The sequence below is a fragment of the Tachypleus tridentatus genome, chromosome 3 (genome assembly GCF_004210375.1).
Source record: "Tachypleus tridentatus isolate NWPU-2018 chromosome 3, ASM421037v1, whole genome shotgun sequence".
Taxonomy (NCBI): domain Eukaryota; kingdom Metazoa; phylum Arthropoda; class Merostomata; order Xiphosura; family Limulidae; genus Tachypleus; species Tachypleus tridentatus.
The window spans coordinates 25,543,575-25,563,036 of NC_134827.1; the positions used below are offsets into that span (position 1 = coordinate 25,543,575).

At 34.6% G+C, this 19,462-nt stretch overlaps 1 protein-coding gene across 2 annotated transcripts; it reads left to right on the top strand.

The window, feature by feature from the left end:
- The first annotated feature begins 2,011 nt into the window (after positions 1–2,011).
- mRpS28 (mitochondrial ribosomal protein S28) lies at positions 2,012–17,402 on the top strand. 2 transcript variants are annotated; one of them, XM_076493483.1, is made up of 3 exons: positions 2,012–2,319; positions 4,364–4,477; positions 17,043–17,250. In XM_076493483.1, the coding sequence occupies exons 1-3, from the start codon at positions 2,061–2,063 to the stop codon at positions 17,087–17,089; spliced, it is 420 nt and encodes a 139-aa protein (XP_076349598.1). In that variant the 5' UTR covers positions 2,012–2,060; the 3' UTR covers positions 17,090–17,250. The 2 variants fall into 2 exon arrangements, with proteins under 2 accessions (XP_076349598.1, XP_076349597.1); XM_076493482.1 differs by lacking the exon at positions 4,364–4,477 and having other exon boundaries at positions 2,021–2,437; positions 17,043–17,402.
- The last annotated feature ends 2,060 nt before the right edge of the window (positions 17,403–19,462 follow it).

Genomic DNA, 19,462 nt, shown 5'->3' on the forward strand with positions numbered 1-19,462 from the left:
ACATTCTTCAAAAACTTGTACTCTTTAAATTATTATATTATATTAGTTATTGTTTATCACTTTATACTGCACACATACCTTTAAGTTTGTTCTTTTCGTGATGGCTTCAGAGGGGTGGAACCTGTACGCTGTAGGTTGAGATCAGCCCTCAGCTCTACACGAGGAAAGGTGGTGGGGACGATCATGTCTACTGCCGATGGTTTTTTCAATCTCAACATGCCTAGCTTGAAACTCACAGAATCCAAAACAGTGGGATCCAACACAAAACATGAGCGTTTAAAGTAATCTTGACAAAGTTTTGCATGGTGTGAAGGAGTCCAGTTCTTCCTATTGACCATCCGCACCCACTGTCATCACCTTGCCGGTTCCTTCTCCTTGCACGGAAATGAAAAAAAGCTTTTGCCCGATGCCGAACCGTTTTTACAACCATAAGCAACGCAGTAAACCATATTATCATAAAACAAACATAAAGTAGCAATATCAAGACAAAAAATAGTCTTACAAAGTATGTAATCCGAAAAAAGCACCAATATATTTACATAAAGCACCAGTACTGAAAGGAACACAATGGTCGGCCCGCAACGAAGCGTGTTTGGCAACTATTTCGTCATAGTTGTAAAACGTCACGGAAACAGCCAAACTACCGAGAGGAACTTGAGTTCGAGGACCCGCATATTTTGTTTCATTTTTTACTCAAAATCTAAAGTGTTTAAAAATATGGCAACCATACAGGAATTATGCCTGACTAAAGTACAATTTCTAAGGTAATTATTAAATTTCTTGAAACTTCACCTTTAAATAACTGACTTCTGTTTAGCCTGTCACTAAGGTCTATTACTATTTGGTCTATTCAAATTAGAATCTTGTGAAGGACGAACACGAACTCTTTCGTATTGAAAAAACTCTATTCTGTAGGGCAGGAAATGCAGTAACGTAGGTTGAACATTTTACAATTGCTGAGTCTCTTTGGTGTTTGGGTATATTTATGTGTATACCCGGGAGGGTCAGGTACATTCGACCTCTTCCTCCTTACATAACTTTGTTGGAGTGGCCAGATTAATATATATTTCGATTTAAATACAGAATGGCTAGAGTGATACAAATTTAGTCTGGTCCTTTTCAGGGCAATGTCCATTTATATTGTTCTTGATTTTTTTTAAATTATTATTATTACTATTATTATTATTTAATAAGTCTAGAACGTAGGTGGCCTGTTTTATTTTATCTATATTCTAATACTACTACTCAGTGATGTCGAGAAACCCACTTGTTGAGAAATTTATATGCAAAAACGGCTCGTTTGGGTTGAGAAAATATTTTACATAGAAGAGCGAACAACGCTCTTCTAAAATAAAATAAATAAAATTATATATTCAAACATCTAATACCGCCCTCTACATTTCGACACACAGTTACACAACCCCTTTCAAACATGTGGTCAGCTTCCGGTCAGTTACCTCTTTCTTTGTGAACCTGACGATGACCGAAGAAGGTCGAAACGTTGTTCGCTCTTCTATGTAAAATATTTTCTCAACCCAAACGAGCCGTTTTTGCATATAAATAATACTACTACGATTATTATTATTTTAAATGATTTTGTCTTAATGATCTAATGTATAAATTTAATGGGGAAAGGTGTTTAGGTCACTCTTCATCATATATGCAATACCTGTCTAGTTCGCATAGCAACAAATTTTTCGCCAATTTTTATCAAAATATTTTATTATACTCTGTAGAAGTCTATCTGGTATTATTTGTGTGTTTGCATGAACTTTGGTGAAGTGGTTTTAGGTACTCTGTATGCTGATATAATTAGTGTATTCTGTAATGTTTGAAGATTGGTTTGAATTTGTTTTACACTTACACTGATCCATGCAGGAGCCGCATAGTCTATTACAGATCTAATGTAACACACAATTGCTGAACTAAATTCAACAACAATCCCCAAACATTCTCAGATCTATTGTGATTTGTTGCAGAATTATGCTCATGCGCATAAGTCAACCGAACATTTTTGAGACCTCTCACTTCATTTCATTTAGAAGCGTGTATTAAGAGGCATGGTGGTAGGAAGAGGTAGTGTTAGCTGTTTTCGTGTTGCAAGTAGGAACACGTTATTAACAGCATGGAGAAGATATTTTGCAAGTGTTGATAAAAGTGAGGAAAGAACAGAAGTGAAAGATGGTACAGATATAAAAAGAAGTGGATTTGCTAAAGCATTTGAAAAGTTTCAGGGCTTTGGAACTGGAAGTGAAAATACGGAACAATGCCATCATTCTTTTGCGACTTTACTGAGAAATTCAAAATTTATACAATTAGGTAATCCTGAAGGAAAAATTGTAATTGGAAAAATTTTCCACATTCTAAAAGATGACTTATATATAGACTTTGGCGGGAAATTCCACTGTGTTTGCACAAGACCTCAAAGGAATGGAAAGTAATTTTTAATCTTTGAATATCCAATAGTATTACTATTAATGTTAGTGTTAACGTAAGCCTAAAGACTGAGTAAAACTGAAAATTAAAACATAGTTTATTGGTTAAGATTTGCGTTTTTCTTCCAGACAAGTACAAAAGTAGTACTAAAAATAAATTGTTTGCATTTTCCATTTATTGTAGTCTTTTTTTTTTTTTCTTTGGTCATTTTGGGTGGCTAATATCTTGATCAGTAAGAGTCGGATACATGACACATTTAATGACGTCCACGAAAAATGAATTTATTGTCTTCACAATACTTGTTACTAGTTATAATAGTAATACACAATACTTCCCATTGTTACGTGTTTACTGAAAACGTTTTATTTAATCATTGATTAGATATTGTATTAGTATTGTTTAAAACCTAAAATTTTGCAAGAACTTGAGTTTGGGCAAAACATTAGGTGTATTAAACAGTACTTGACTTATTAATTATACCAAAGATTGTAATTTTTATGTAATAGTATTTTAAATGTAAAGTAAGTGTAAAAAAGAGTACTTCAACAAATACAATACTTTTAGCTTGAAACTAGAATACTATAACTATATAAGGAATAACATGCAAAATTCATTCAGTTTTGTGAAAAATTCACCAATGTTATTTCTATGCTTTGTAAGTCAGAATTTGTACAGAATATTATGATTTTTATTTTTTAACTTTCATATTTACACTTTCATTATTTTGGAAACTGTGTAAGGTAATTAATAAATAAATGCTTTAATATATTAACAACTATTGGGTTTTTGCTTCTTGGAAGTGTAAGCTATTATAAAGTATAGTTAATATTAACTACACAGTACTTCCATAATAGAGTAAGAATTGCATCACTAGTTATTGTTAACTACTTTGTGTCATATTTACTTTTTATAATTTTTCCCTCTAAGTCTTATTACTTATGAATGTTTTTAAGACTTACTGCATTTAGAAAAAATTGTTTTGGGAAATGTTGGAGTCAAACAGTGAGGGGAAAAAAAGGTTTTTAGAAACTGTTCACAACGGCGCTTTTCACCAATTAGTCAAGGACACTACTAGAAACTAGGCTATTTAAATTTATTGTTAATTTCAAATATAGAAATGATCAAGAGAGTGGAAATTTGAGGAACAAGTGAGTGCAAGTTATCGTTGCTGTATTAGGTTTCATGTTCTGCTGCATGAGGACGTAAGGAGTAACGATATTTTGGTTACAGATTTTTAAAAAATTAGTTTTGAAGGGATGTGACAATAATAACACTAACACAAGTTTTGTTCCTGAATAGTAATGTGTTATTTCTTAATTGCTTATGTTGTAACAGCACAGAAAATGTCCATTATTCTCTTCAAACTTTGCTTTTGTGACCTGGATAATGAAATTTAGAAATTAACCTATTTTCTTTGTAAAAATGGGCAAATTTGCACATTTTCATTTACATAAGGTCTGAATAAACAACATATGAATCAAGATTTACATGTATTTATACTAATGTTATACAAAAATGTTTAGAAGTGAGTAGTTTTTCGAGATTTGCAACTTTAATGTAAATCACTTTCACGTATCAGTTCCCAAATATAGTCTCCCATCATGTTTTCGCTATACGCTCCCAGGTCACAAAAGCAAAGTTTGAAGAAAAAATAGGTCTTTTTCCATTTACTTTAGGCATAAGCAATTGGGAAATAACACTTTCTGCCCAGGAACAAGAAAAAGTAAAAATTCTGTTACATAGTGTTATTTGTTGTGAATTGAGCAGCTGAGTTATTTGGAAATACTTATCAGATATGAAATTTGTTTTAAATATTCAAGGTAAACAAGAAAAGAGTAACTGCAGGTAAAAGACCAGGTTGGTTCATAAAGAGTTTGAGAGAACATAAAAGAAAAGTGTCACAGATTTAAGAAATTTAAATTTTTAGGTACGACAAGAGACTTAAAGGATTACAGGACATCAAGAAAACTGGTAAAACATGATATTAGGACATCAAAAAGGATGTATGAAAAAAAGTTGACTGAAAATGACAAAATTAACAGTAAGGACTTCTTTAGATACATTAAGGGTCTAACAAAATGTTAGAACAGAGGGTAAATAGGAACTTTGAAGGATAATAAAGGAAGGCTATTATCTGATAATTGAGATGGCTGAGTTATTAAATTTTGCTTTTACTAAATAAGATTTAAGCAGTATTCCATGTCTTTAACCTGTTGACTGCCAAGTATTTCAGCTGCTATGGCAGCTCCTATTGCCGGGTTTTTCATTTTGTAACTTTTTTTCGCGATGTCATTTTGGATTGAAACTGAAACAATTTGAAAGTAGGTCAAATGCATGTATGGTGCTGACATCTAGCGTTGAAGTTAGGTATTATTGAGAATGAATTAACTTGTCTGTGGCACTGTGTTACCGACTGGCTTGGACGAGTTATCTCATCTACGGCACTGAACGGGTTAATAGCATGATAAAAGGAAGTGAGATCAAACAAGGTGACTGCATTAATTCTCTGCTTGTTAAGAAAAAATTGGGAAATTTTAAAAAATGATAGGACTCCTGGGCCAAATGATATTTCCCTAAGAGTTGTGAAGGAGGTTAAAGATTGGATATGTGAGCCACACACTATTATCTTTTGTCGGGTTCCAGAGGATTGGAATTTAGCTTGTGTCACTCCTCTTTTTTTCAAGGGAAGTGATAAAAATTATCCCAGTAATTATATACTCATCAGCCTTGCATCAGTTGTGAGAAAAGTTTTGGAAAGTCTGTTAACCTTGTTATAAGTCAGAGGCCACGCTGTGTTTTTTGATTTGCATTCAAATTTTAATTCAGCTGCTATTTTATGAATTTGTCATTACGTTTGGTACTAAACTGCAGAGTGTAGTTCATATTTTAGTATTAATATTAGTTAACTTTTTAATTTATAAGTAAATATTTAAAGAACTAACCGAAACATTGATTTATGTGTGTGGTATGTTGAATGCAGCACTGGTTCAAATTATATGTTTGTGATGTCAAAATACAAAATTTGTAAATTTATATTAATGAGGAACTTAAATTATTGATATTTAAAAGCTAGAATATGAAATAAAAACATCATATCTTTTCTATATGATGAGATATTACTAATGTAGTCAATCGAACACAGTGGCCCCCTGCTTACCTCCTTCGATTTTTGGAAATGGTCCCTTATATACACAATTCTGTATATGATAAGTGAATAACCAGTTGACAGGACAGAATGTTCCACAAGCGGTTTTTCCAGGCATTCTCAAATATAATGTCACAGCCAGGTGATTGTATTTTATAAAATAAGTCTGCTAAAACACAGCCAAGACAGTTCACTGTAAAAGTCCTAAGGTCAGTTTTATATTTTAGCCAGCAGTGATTGAAAGGTCAATATAATAAAAAATGATAAATATATGTGTATAATGTTATGTCATTTGAGATGTTTAAATTAAATATTTGTATTTTCGAGTTATTTTTAGTCATTCTAGAAAGAAAAAGAAAAATTTATATTTTACTCATAACTCTTTACTTTTGGTTACAAGATCAGTCAAGTCTGTCAAAATTGTGCAGAGATACCAATTTGATAATGAAAATGACAGTTTTTTTCCTTCTTAAAACAAGACTTTTTAATTATCTGGAAATTATAAATATTTCACATGTGAAATTTGAAAACTTTGTATTCATAAAAGTATTTTTAATCTTAAAATGAAAATTATTCTGCATGTTGGCTAGTTAACATTCTGAAAGAAAATCATACTATAATTACTCTCATGGTTACGAGCTGGGTGGATTCCACCCAACATGTCATGAAAGGGTTAAAAGACACTTTGCAAAGTCACTTAAAGTTTAGAATATTATTGGATAGTAAGTATGATTTGACAAACAGAGAATCTTGTTTTTAAATCTTGATGTGCTTTGAAAAGGTTACTGGTTTTGTAAATGAGGGAAATTTGGTGTATCTAGACTTTTAGAAAGCATTTGACAAAAGGTTTGTAAAGAAAAAAGTTATCTGTAGGTGTGGAGGACAAGTAGGAAATAGGACAGAAGTGTGGCTGGATGGAAAAAAGCAGTTAATATAAATGGAGTTTAGTCAAACTGGATTAATGTTACACATGGGTACCTCGGCTCAGTCCTTGGATCTTTGGTCTTTTTTATTTATATCCATGACATAGACAAAGCTATGCTCAATAAATTAATTTACAGATGGTTTTAAGATCTTGTGTGTTATCTATGAAGAGGATGCAGCCGACTTACAAAAAGATTCAAATCATTTAGTGGGCTGGGCAAATAAATAGCAGATGGGTTTTAATTATCATAAATGTAAGATAATGTTTGAGTTATCATAATTTTAATTTTAATTATATAATTTGGATATGAATAACCTTAACAGTGCCATGAGAGAAAAGGATCTTTGTGTAATTGATCAGTATCTAAAGCTGCCAAACCAAGATGCTGTTGCTTGTGGTAGGGTAAATAGAATTTTAGGTTGTGTATACAAAGATATATTGAATATAAGTATTAGGAGGTTACAGTTTCATTATATAGGTCACTGGTTAGGCCACATTTGGAATATTGTGTTCAGTCTTTGGATCCTGACCTTAGGAAAAACATTTAATTGTTGTAAAGGGTTAAGAGGAAGGTTATTAGAATGGTTCCTGGGATGGTGGAGATGTTATATGAGGAGAAGCTGAAATATCTCAATTTTTTCACTTTAAAAAAGTTAGGAGGGATTTGATTGCAAAGGAAGTAGTGTTGATGCATCATCTTTTTTATGTTTAACAAGTCTAGGAAATGCATATAATTTTTGGCAGGGTAGGAGTCATCTTCAGCTAAGAGAATTTCATTTTTTTTATCCGGGTGGTTGGCCTTTGGAATGGGTCCCATTCATATGTTGTAGAAGCAGTAAATTTAAGCAAGTTTAAAAAAAAAAACTTTAGGTATATGAGTGATAAGGGCTGGCTTTAAGGGGTTTAATGTATTTTAGAGGATGGAACAGCTGAGATGGACCAGTACACTAGTTCCATATTTTTCTAAAACATTGGATTATTTATTACTTTCTATAGCTTACTTCATGTGTTGTATCTTTGTGCTAAGACTTGAGAGTTTTTTTTTAATGAGTTTTGATTGGTCACAAGATGTTTTTAAGGAAGCTTGTGAAAACTTCAGCTTATTTGTGTTTAAACTGACGTTACATATCCAACAAATGTTAAATCTGGAACTATGCGTGAAACCAGCAACTAGTGGGTGGGTGTTTTATAATTCTAAGATCTTATGAGTAAAAGCAAACAAGAACATGTTATATATCAACCATACTACATCTGCCTTAATCAGTGCTGACAAGACCTTTCATCTGATACCAGGGGTCTTCAGGCTGGTTAGAATATGACAGACATTGTAATGATCAAAGCCTAGGAGTTACTCTTTTTTATTTCTTTATTGTTACTTTCATTTACACTATTAACTAAAATGTTGAATATATGTAATATTATTTTTCATTATTATGTATTTCTCATAGATTGTTTTACTTTGTTAGTTTAATGTATGTATTTAGGGTTAACTTAAAATTACTACGTGTACTGAAGTTGCTGTGATAATATTGGATTTTATGGCCAAAATTTTTATTAACAGTGATTATACCCAGCTGATGAAATGGTGCATTCTGATCTTTCTAATTATAACAATAAAATTATGCTTAATTGCATGTATGCTTGATGACTGCTCAGTATTCCTGGTTTGTAAGGAAGCTAAAGGAATAAAAGATAATATAATGTATTACTATTAAATGAGAAAGGGAAGAGTGGTTGTTGTAAATATATCACTAAGTAAAGCATAGTGCACAAAATAAATATTTTTATGTATACAAAATTTACTCATTACTCTAGAATTTCAGAAATTAAATATCAAACAGTAAATGAACAAAACATTTTGCAAAATTATTCAGATATTGGTTGGTTATTTAGAGAAACATGGGACTTGTACAAGAAAAATAAAATTGGAAGAAAGGAAAATAAATGTTATCCTTACATTCATGAGAAATTGCAACCTTTGAGTTATGTACTGTAGTGTTTATGACACAAAATTTCACATATTTAAAGGATCAATTTAACATAACTTTTCACACTATTAATTCTTCAGGGTAATGGGACCTTTGACTAACACTGTCCATATTAATTCTTCAGGGTAATGGGACCTTTGACTAACACTGTCCAACACCACACTCATTATCAGGTCAGTATTTTAGATTTATTTTAAGTAGGTAGCTTGGCCTGATTAGTATTTAATAAGAAACTGGAATTTGAGGTCACTCTTTACCCACCAAAAAGACAAAAGCAATTAATCAGAGCATCATTACCACATTAAAAATGTAAAATCTGTAGACTGTTACATCTACACTTGCATGCCCATTTTTTAACATTTTAAATAGAGAATTTAAACTAACCAAAAAGTATCATAAGGGAAGCAATTTTACAAGTTTATAATTGAACAAAATTTTTTGTGGCATAATTATTCTGAAAGCCCATGACCTCTAATACTCAAAGTTTGTATTTTCAATTTTTTTATTGCAGCATTCAAACAGAGTGCCCATGGGACGATTGTCCAAACATAAGGTAGGACAGTTTCTCAATGCTTTCCAAGATTTGTCTCATATGAACATTATGCCCCTCTTCCCATCAGTGTGGATTCCTGTACATGGTGAGGGGACCTCCCAGAGAAGGTTCTGTTCTTTCAGTTTACCTCTTCTGGGATCTAAACATCCAACCACATGTTTGCAGTGCATAGTGGCCTATGAAAGGGAGGAGAGGATCCTGGTGGTTGAGGGATCCAACCCTAAAACACCACTTTGGCCTTGAATTTCTGTGGCCTGGTGAACCTTGGATCAATCAGCTGGTACACTTGGGCTAGGGTAAACCAAGTATCAGCATTGGATGTTCTTTACAGGTATTATATACATCGTGTCTGATGTTGATGTTTGGATGTAGTGCTCACAATACCCTGGCATTGTAGTATGTCTCCTCGTAGGACTCCATGATGGTTGTGGTCAGTGGGCACCAAAATACTCTTTTATTTATTATGGATCCTCCTAATCAAAATCTAAATTTAGTAGTGAAAAACAAACAATGGATAAATGACCACATCTTGAAGATTTTAAACAGTCATCTTCAACACCTGTGCCTCATTTTATGATATTACATTTTTATTAGACAAATATTTGGGGCAAATGCCTCCCCCCCCCCTTTTTTTTTTTCTTCTTTTATTCAGAAGGAGCTAGAGAGACTTGCTGGCTCTCCTAAGTCAGTCAAAAAGCTATGACCTGGTAATATATTGGTGAAGACATTCACTCCTAAACACATTGAACTCTTGTATATCAAAGGCCATTGGGAAAATACCCATTGAGGTTACTCCCCATGCTACTTTGAATTCATCATGAGGAGTTATGACTGAGAGGGGTTTAAAGAGCATTCCCAAGTTGGAGATACTCACTGGTTTCTCCACCCAAGGAGTTTCTGCAGTGTGGAATATCCCCACTAGTAAAGATAGAATTATGATGCTGACCAGTGTCTTAAATTTGACATTTACATCACCACATCCACCTGCCACCATCAAGGCAGGTTATTGAAATTGCAAAATATAGCCATATATTCCAAACCCTCTCAGATGTTTCTAATGTCAGCAGTTCAGTCACTCAAAGACATCATGTTGTGGTTCCTTGAAGTGTGCTTCTTGCAGTGGTAAGAATCACGATGCCTGTGAGTGTAAAATAGACCCTCATTGTGTTGATGTAGTGGCTCTCACCCTTCTTACTTTCATTCTTTCCTTAGGTGGGTGGAATAAAGAGGTACAGCATTTGAAAAGAGTCTGCAATATTTCTTACCCCAAGGCTCGAACGTTACTTTCCACCACTTCATTTTGGATGTATGCTGCTGCACTTCCTTCCACTGCTACAGTGGGAGTGCAGACAGATCTCTCTGTGACTCCAAAGAATTGTTCTCAAACCATGTGGAAAGTCTTTTGCCTTCCATGGTTAAGAATGTTGATGAATCAATGTCAACACCCATCTCTGTCCTCACCATTCCTTCCAGCAAATCTCCAGATCCTCTTGTTTTGGTTCCAGGTTCTAGAATTTTCTTCTAATGACAGAGATTTGCCCACTCAAACCAGGGCAGAATCCATGGAGGTCGATAGACCTCCTTTTAATAAAGAGAAGAGGTATGGTTGGAAATAGAAGAGCTCTCTGGCCAATTCTCCTCTATGTAAATAAAAATGACCACATTGATATTGTGAAACTGTCGAGGTTTTCATTCTAATTTAGATCATATCAAGGCACTGATTGATTCCTATCATATTATGTGTCTTTCCTTACAGGAAACATTTCTGAAACCTGCCAGTACAGTCACCTTTCAGCAGTTTTCTTTGTACAGAAATGACAGGTTGTGTGATAGACAAGTGCATGGAATTGTGGCACTGCTGGTTTATGAGTATGTGCCCACCCTGTCTTTGCCACTCGACACACTCTTGGAGGCTGTAGCCATCTGTGTTTCCTTGGGTCATACCATCACTGTTTGTTCTCTCTGCCTGTCTCCTGGAGAGACCTTTGATCAATCAGACCTTAATGTTCTTGTTGAACAGTTGCCATCTCTCTTTTTAATTCTGGGGGACTTTAATGGGCATAATTCCCTCTGGGGAGGGGTCACTTTGTGGAGAGTCTGTTCTCAGATCACAACCTTTCTCTCTCTAAAACTGGTGTTCATACTTATTTTCAAGCAGCTAGTCAGTCTTTTAATGCAGTTGATCTATCAGTTTGCTCCCCTTCATTTTTCTCTCACTTTTCATGGAGGGTTCACAGTAACCAACAGGGCAGCAATTATATTCCTATCATTTTGAGAGAGACTGGCTGTAGTTGATACCACCCGACCTGCATGCCCTGGTGGGTGCTGGACCAAGCCAACTGGCCCATTCTCACTACTTGATCCTGTAAGCTGTCAATAGACAACTGTATGGTAGCATAAACTGACTGTATTGTCCTAGCAGCTGCTTAGTCTATAGATGAAACTTTGAAATATTTTCCATGGTATCCTTATCCATGATGGAATCCTTCCTGCCACATGGCACAGAAGGCTCAAAAACAGGCCTGAGATACCTTTTGTAGATATCCCACACTTTGAAACCTCATCACTTTTTAGCGAGCCCATACACATGTTCAGCAGATAAGGTGTCAAAGCCAGAAGGAATCTTTGATTAAATTCACAACCAGCATCTCTTCTACTACCAGTTCCAAAGTCATGTGGGGCAAGATTAAGAAGGCCAATTTAGCCAGGTATCTAGCATGTCTACTTCATCCTCCACCTTCTCAGCAATCAAGACATGGGCAGAGCAATCACTTATTTCCTTTCAGGCTTGTCATCTCTATAACTATAAAGACTCCTTTACACTGATGGAACTCAAACTGGCTCTTCATCAGTCAGACCTGATGATGTACACTACAAGATGCTGTGCCATCTCCTTTCTGCTTCTCTTGCTATTTTATTGGTTGTTTTTAACTGACCTGGCAGGAGAATATTTTATCTGGTTCATGGTGCCAGGCTATTGTCCTACCTTACTCTAAGCCTGAGAAGGATCACAAGATTCCTTCAAACTACCATCCAATTGCTTTGATGAGCTGTCTCTGAAAGACTTTAGAGAGGATGGTTAATGCTCATTTTGTTTGGTTCCTTAAATCAATCTCCTCTCACCCACCCAATGTGGGGTTCTGATGACAGTGCTCCATGGTGAACTACCTGATTTAACTTGAAACGTTGACCTTGTGTCAGTATTCTTTGACCATAAGAAGGCTTACAATACAACATGGAGGTATGGCATTTTGCAAAAATTCCACTTGTATGGGTTGTGTGGCCATTTGCCCATTTTTATTTAAAAAATTTTTAATGAGCTGGTGATTTCAAGTTTGTATGGGTTCAGCATTTTCCTGTTCTTTCCTCCAGGAACTTGGAGTCCCTCATGGCTATGTCTTGAATATAAAGATTAATGCCATCACTGAACAACTCCCTCCTACTGTTGCAAACATGCTGTATGTTGACAACTACATTTTGTGTCAGTCGTTCAACATTAGGTTTATTGAGCGGCTACTACAGACTGCCCTCAATCATTTACTCAAGTGGACCACAGCAAACAGTTTTAACTTTTCTCTCTCTAAAACTGATTGCATGTACTTTTGCTGCCAACAGGGTATTCACCCCAATTCTAAATTCCATGTTGGTGAAGTTATGCTTTCCATGGTCCCTGAGGCAAAGTTCTTGGGGCTTATCTTTGACTGTAAGCTGACATTTATACCATGCATCAAGCAGCTATGGGTCAGATGTACAACAGCACTGAACATTCTCCATGGCCTCTCTTCCACCACTTGGGGAGCAGATCGATGTTCTATGCTAAAGATATATCATGCTCTTATTCGATCAAAATTCAACTATGGATCATTAGTCTATGGCTCTGCCAGACCCTTGGCCTTAAAGGTGCTGGACCCTATTCATCATCAAGGACTTCAGCTCTGCACTGAGGCTTTCTGCACTTCTCCAGTGCAGCGTTTGACACAGAGTCTCATGAATCTCCTCTACCCCTCCGTCGCTTGCAATTGTCTTTCCTCTATGCTTCAAAACTTTGATCCTTACCACAGCATCCCACTTGGGGTTGTGTTTTTTCTTCCTCAGTGGACCTTGCTTTTTAAGAACAAATGGACTGCCATTGTTCCTTTTGGTCTTTGTATTCAGGTACAGTTGGATGAATTGGGTCTGTCCTTGGATAACATTGGTTTATCCATTGGTCATCTCATCCCGCCATGACTTATTACCACTCAAAATGTAATATTTCTTTCAGTTATCTGAGAAAGACGGATACTCCTGATTGAAAATACCATCTTCTATTTGAGGAACATCATTTGAACCATCTTTCCATTCTCATTTATATGAATGGTTTGAAATCAGGTGACTCTATGAGCTCTGCCATGGTCTGTTGTGGTTTGGTTGTTGCACACAGAATTCTCTCTATAGTTTCTGTGGTTGCTGCCAAACTGTACTCCATTTCTTTTGCCCTGGATAACATAGAAGCTAAGCAGTACTCAAATTGTATTATTTATACCGACTTGCGTAATTCTCTACTGACCCTGGAATTGCTTCATGTTAGTTCTCACCTTGTTCTTGCTGATATGCAAAACTGATTGGCTCATTTATCTTTAACATCTACTTCTGGATACTAGGCCACTTTCGTATTCATGGGAACAAGCTCACTGACACTGTAGCTAAGTCTCTCTGCTCTGGTGCTATTCCTGCCATGCCTGTTCCATAGAGATGGATTATGGTCCTGTATTTCAGCCTCGGCTCTGTGCCAGTTGACTTGGAGTGAGCAATGTGATAATAAACTTTTCCAGATAAAACCTTCTGTTGGACTTTGACCATCTTGTTTCCATAAGGATTGGAAAGAAGTTGTCCTAACTATACTATGCATTGGTCAAAGTTTCTTAACTCATCATTTTCTTTTTTTCTGGGACCAATGCACCAGTAGGTAGTCTATATGATACTCAGGTCACAATAAGCCAAATTTTACTATCATGCCATCGTCAAGACTCAACGACGGCAACATTTTAAACATGTACTGTCCCAAGACTTATCTGTAACATTAGACAGCATTATTGGATACAGTAACATTGGCCTTTTAATGCTATTTAGGTTTTTAATTCAAAAATTGAACTTTGTTTTGTTTTAACATGATTCCTGTATACCAGTTTTAATTTTACTATTTTTAATTTTTTCTTACCAGTTATTTGGCACAGATAGCCTAGTTGCTTTGCACCATAAAACACCAACCAACCAACATTATGGCCTATTCTGAAAGTTGATTGGATAGTGACTGTTTAGTCGTCGTGGGTGAAGGTCTCTTACGAACTTCTGATTTATCAAATTTGTAGACTGAATTGCAGAACATTCATAGAATAACTGAAGCAGTAAAGTAGAATGTCATCTACATGAAGTGTTTGCATAATAGCCTTGCTTTTTTATTTTTTGTGATGTTTTATTCAAGGGTGAGGTTACCAGGTGCATATTTTTCCCCAATCAGGAAGTATAAAATTATTAAACTATCCACTTTTCTTTATACCTCAGTTATAGTTTTAATATATTTACAGTTTGTCACTGTAAGTTTTACATGTAAACTGAGGTATAAAGAAAAGTGGATAATTTAATAATTTTAATATATTTACAGCTTTTCACTGTAAGTTTTACATGTAAAAACTGACAGATTGTATCTCATTTGCTCTCTCTTTCTACTGAGTTTTCTTAACCTGTTGGACAACTATGGGAATTGAAATTTGAAGACCTTGACCAGTCGTGAAAAAGAAAATGTTGGAAAAAAAATTTAGGAGGTTTCAGATGTCTTCTGTGTTTTTTATATTTAGTTTGTTTTTTTAAAACTAAATGGGCTTTTAATAAATTTTGTTTGTTTATAATTTTAAACAAAACCGGAAACATAAGAATATGTAGAAAATGGTAAAAACTGGTGGTTCATAAAATCTTAGATCTTGTCTTCATCATTGTAGGGTTGTATTAGGAATGTATCATCATATCTAAGCCAATCTTGGCACATAAAGAGTGTGGCTGCTCTAGAATTGTTAGTTTCTAAATATTCCGTGTAGAAGTTTCTGAGTGCTGGTTATTGGGATGAATCCATAGATTGGCCTTGTTGATGTTAGCACTGATCTTCACATTCGTAGTTGGTTGTATTAACACTGAAGGTTGTGAGTTTTGTTGTGGAGATTGTCGGTTTGGTATGTTCCATAAGAGTTCTATCATTTTTCAACCTATTTGTGTTATATTTATAATGGTCAGGTTTTTTTGTTGTGGTTGTTTTTTTTCACAGGTGTAGGGTGACTCCATAAGTTGATGGTGCCCTATAAAATTAGTAGTATCCATGCTGACAGAACTACAAACAGTGGTCCAGGGAATACTTTGGTCACTAGATGCTGAGGTGTTTTAAGGCATTCTAAAAATAAAACTTTTGCCTTAAGATGTATTCAGATGAAACTAATATTTTTATCTCGGTGTGTTTCAAAAATATTTAAGTAAATATCACAAAGAAAGCCGAGAGAGAGAAAACTTTAAATAAGAAAACAAACCACTTCCAAATCTGAAAAAAAAAAATCTTTTACCCTTCTTGAAAAATGTCAATTTTCAGTTATTACTGTTTATTTCTGTTAGGATCATATCACAAAATTCAGTTTTATTCTCATAAATGTAAGTTAAAAATCTGTAAATAACATTTTGCTTTTTTCGTTTAATAACATATTAAGTGTATTTGTAGTACTACATGTTTTCCATTGTTTTTAATTTAGAGTTAATTCTGTGAAATTTCATTTCTTTTGTGGTTCTTGAAACTGGAACATAGCATTGCCAAAGAGAGGTTTTTAACTTTCACTTTTCTTTTGAGATAATTGGGTTAAATGGAGATTAAACACTATCTTTTATGATTCTGTTACAAAATAACACTGCACTGTTTAATTAGCATGCTGAGCTTTTTTTGTCCTTAAACTGGGAAGTAGTCGTTTGTGAGCTTGCTATTTATCTTCACAGTCTGTTGGCCAACTTATCTGTCAAGTAGCAATAACTGTTTCGTTGTATCAAAAATTGTTGGGTTTATATCCATGTTTAAAATGGTGTCGAGCCCTGAGAAGGCAGAATTTTTTATATATAACAGCTTTCCATTCAGAATTTTCATAGATTTGTACAATAAATCATATAGTTTTTACATGAAATTTCTTTAAATTTTACAAGGATTTTAGCAGATTCTAGATTTTCACTTTCTTTAATGTCTGGGTGAGAACTATTTTCAGAGAAGTCTTCAAGTTCTCTTGTAACTTTAAACTTTCGTTTGTGCAGGTTCCACTTATTTTTATAATTTAGTTAAATATAATTTTTATTTAAGCTCATTAGAAACAGAATAACATAACTTGCCTACAGGATAGTAGTGTATATTTTATTTAAAGTACACATTGTTATTCAGTAAAGACAAATCAAAAGAGTTACTACATTATGTTAAATTAACTTTGGGACACTTTGTAATTCTTACATATTTTTTATGCTACCCTAATTTACAGGAGAAGCACTTACACTAGCAAGAGCCAATTATTTAATCTATTGATGTGGGCTGCTCTGAACACAAGCTTAATTTTTGCAAGCCATGCATCATGAACAGTACTCTGCTAGAGTCGGACTGCACGCTATTTGGTGAAGCAGTAGTCAATGGCATAATAGCCTTCAATTTTATTAGTCTATCTTACCTTTAAGTTTTTCATACACCTGCATAAACACACAAACACTTGTTCTCAGTTGTTTAATAAAACTGTTTTTCTGTAAACTGTCAAAATTTAAAGATTAGTTCTTTAATTATTTTCAATTTCATACTTAGCCTGTTTTTCACTTTGTTTCATTCTTAACTGTGTGAATTAAGTTGGAAGGGGAATTTTTGTTTTTTAACACTTAGTGTATTCCTATGTTTATCCACTATATTTAGATATATATAACTGTTAATCAATTTTTATAATACCCTAAAATATTCTACAGTGACTACGTTCGTGGAGCCAAGGTCCGTCTACGACTACACGAGTTAGAGCTTTCTTCGAGATTCTTGGGATCTAATAAAGATCTGACATTGTTGGAAGCAGATGCTACTTTGTTGGGGTTGGTGTGGTCACCAGTCCAAGAATCATTACAGAAGCAAATTAGTACATGAACTCTTTCAAGTTGAAGTCCAAATGAAACCAAAAGAGAAGTTGAAAATTTTGTGTTAGATGTTTTTAATTTCATATTTTTTTGTGGCACAGTTCTAGAACTATTAGTTTTCTTCATAATATACAGACACTGGTCATAGATATTATGTATTTAGATTGTGTTTCTTTGAATAAAGGAAACGTTGATGCTTAACAGTGTATTAAAGTTCTGTTCTGACTGTAAGTAATAGAATGTTCATCCCAAAATTGTTAATTTGTTTATATACAGATTTTCTTACACCTCTTAAATTGATTTTTTAACTAAAATTCATCTAAATTCAACTACATACAAGTCTGGCACTTCTTTGTTTTGTATGATTTCTTATTGTGCCAAATTTTTAAACAGTGGTTACTAGGCATAAATTGTGTATGTGTATATGTTACTTATTTAAACTTTTGATCACCTTTTTCTCTTGTCTCAGAACAAGTCATCACATAGTGGTTAATGCATTAGACTGAAGCTTGAGGTTCTATGGTTTGTGTCCCATTGTTACAAACATGTTGTTTGAATTTAGGTTTAATGTTCAAATTTCACTATTCAATTTATAGAAGTTTCAGAGTTGGCACAGGGTCCTGTTAACTCAGTGATGTCGAGAAAACCCACTTGTAGAGAGAAATATATATGCGAAAACGGCTCGTTGGGGTTGAGAAATTATTTTACATAGAAGAGCGAACAACGTTTCGACTCGAAGAAGGTCGAAACGTTGTTCGCTCTTCTATGTAAAATAATTTCTCAACCCCAACGAGCCATTTTTGCATATATATGATCCTGTTAACTACCTGTTTTTCTCTAGTCTGTCAGTTCAGAATGAAGATGGTTAGTACAGATAGTCATTTTGTAGCTTTGCACCCATTTCTAAAACGTGATATCTCGTCCGCTTTGTTTTGAGACCAAGTTCAGGTAGAGATGTTAATTTGTATATCTGTCAGTTCCAGCAATATTTTATGGTTTTACAGTGGCAGTTCGTTTTCTTGATTGCAATGAAGATGCTCTTTAATTATCAGTAGCAGCAATGCAAAAAACTAACTTAATTGATTTTGAAAAGAACTTTTGAGATTTACAGACTGTAAAGAATTTATATTTGTCAATTCTGACTTATATTAGCTTTTGGTTTTTTGTCTTCAGTATTTGGTCTTTAGGACCAAATTTAAAAACTAATTGGATCCAGATGAAGCATTAAGAGTACAATTAATCCTTGGATAGAATCTGTGTCTATCCATTGCTGTGATAGAACTTCTAATAGTTCATACCAGTGTTCCCCAAACTGAGTATTCCAACCTAAAAGGGCCTGGCATGGCCAGGTGGTTAAAGCACTTGACTCAGAATCCGAGGGTCACGGATTTGAATCCCCATCACACCTGACATGCTCGTTCCTTCAGCCATGGAGACGTTATAATGTGACGGTCAATCCTACTATTTATTGGTAAAAGAGTAGCCTAAGAGTTGGCAGTGGGTAGTGATGACTAGCTGCCTTCCTTCTAGTCTTATATTTAAATTAGGGATGGCTAGCACAGATGACCCTCATGCAGCTTGGCACAAAATTCAAAACAAACCAACCTGAAAGGGAGTTGCAGGTCTGTTGTGGGGAAAATTGAATGAAATTACAGGATTCAAAATTTTCTATTTAAAACCGGACATGTCCGTTAAAAAATTAAGTTTGACTGGCACTTTCTCATCTATCCCCAGACATTGTGACCAATGGTCATATTTCTAACATATCGGACACAAATGCATCGTCCCCTCAAAAATAAGTGAGGCAAAAGCTGTATATGCAAAGCCCAAATATTTTGCTTAAAAGTATATTCTATAATGAGTGGAAAATAACTTGCAAAATTTAAGATTTAATTTAAGACAAAAAAGAAAGCAAATTTTAAAAAACAGTCGTAAACGCTCACAAAATGCACTTTTTAGGTTGCCTTATCCATGCCGTCCCGGACAGTCACGTGACTGCCAAACATTTACGACGATCTGACCATGGCATCTGATAGTAAAAAAATTGGAAAGTCTCGCAATCTGTTTCATTTTGGTTTCACAAGCAAGACTAATGAATCAGAAGACAATACTATGGAACCCCGAGTGATAAAACCCAAGCTTGTTGACTCAGTCCAAGTGTTAAAGCAAAAACTGTTTCTGCTAGTACTGGCGCTAAGCCTACTTGTCATTTCCAGGATGAATGGAATAGAGGCCGACCATGGCTGGAATATAATAATGCT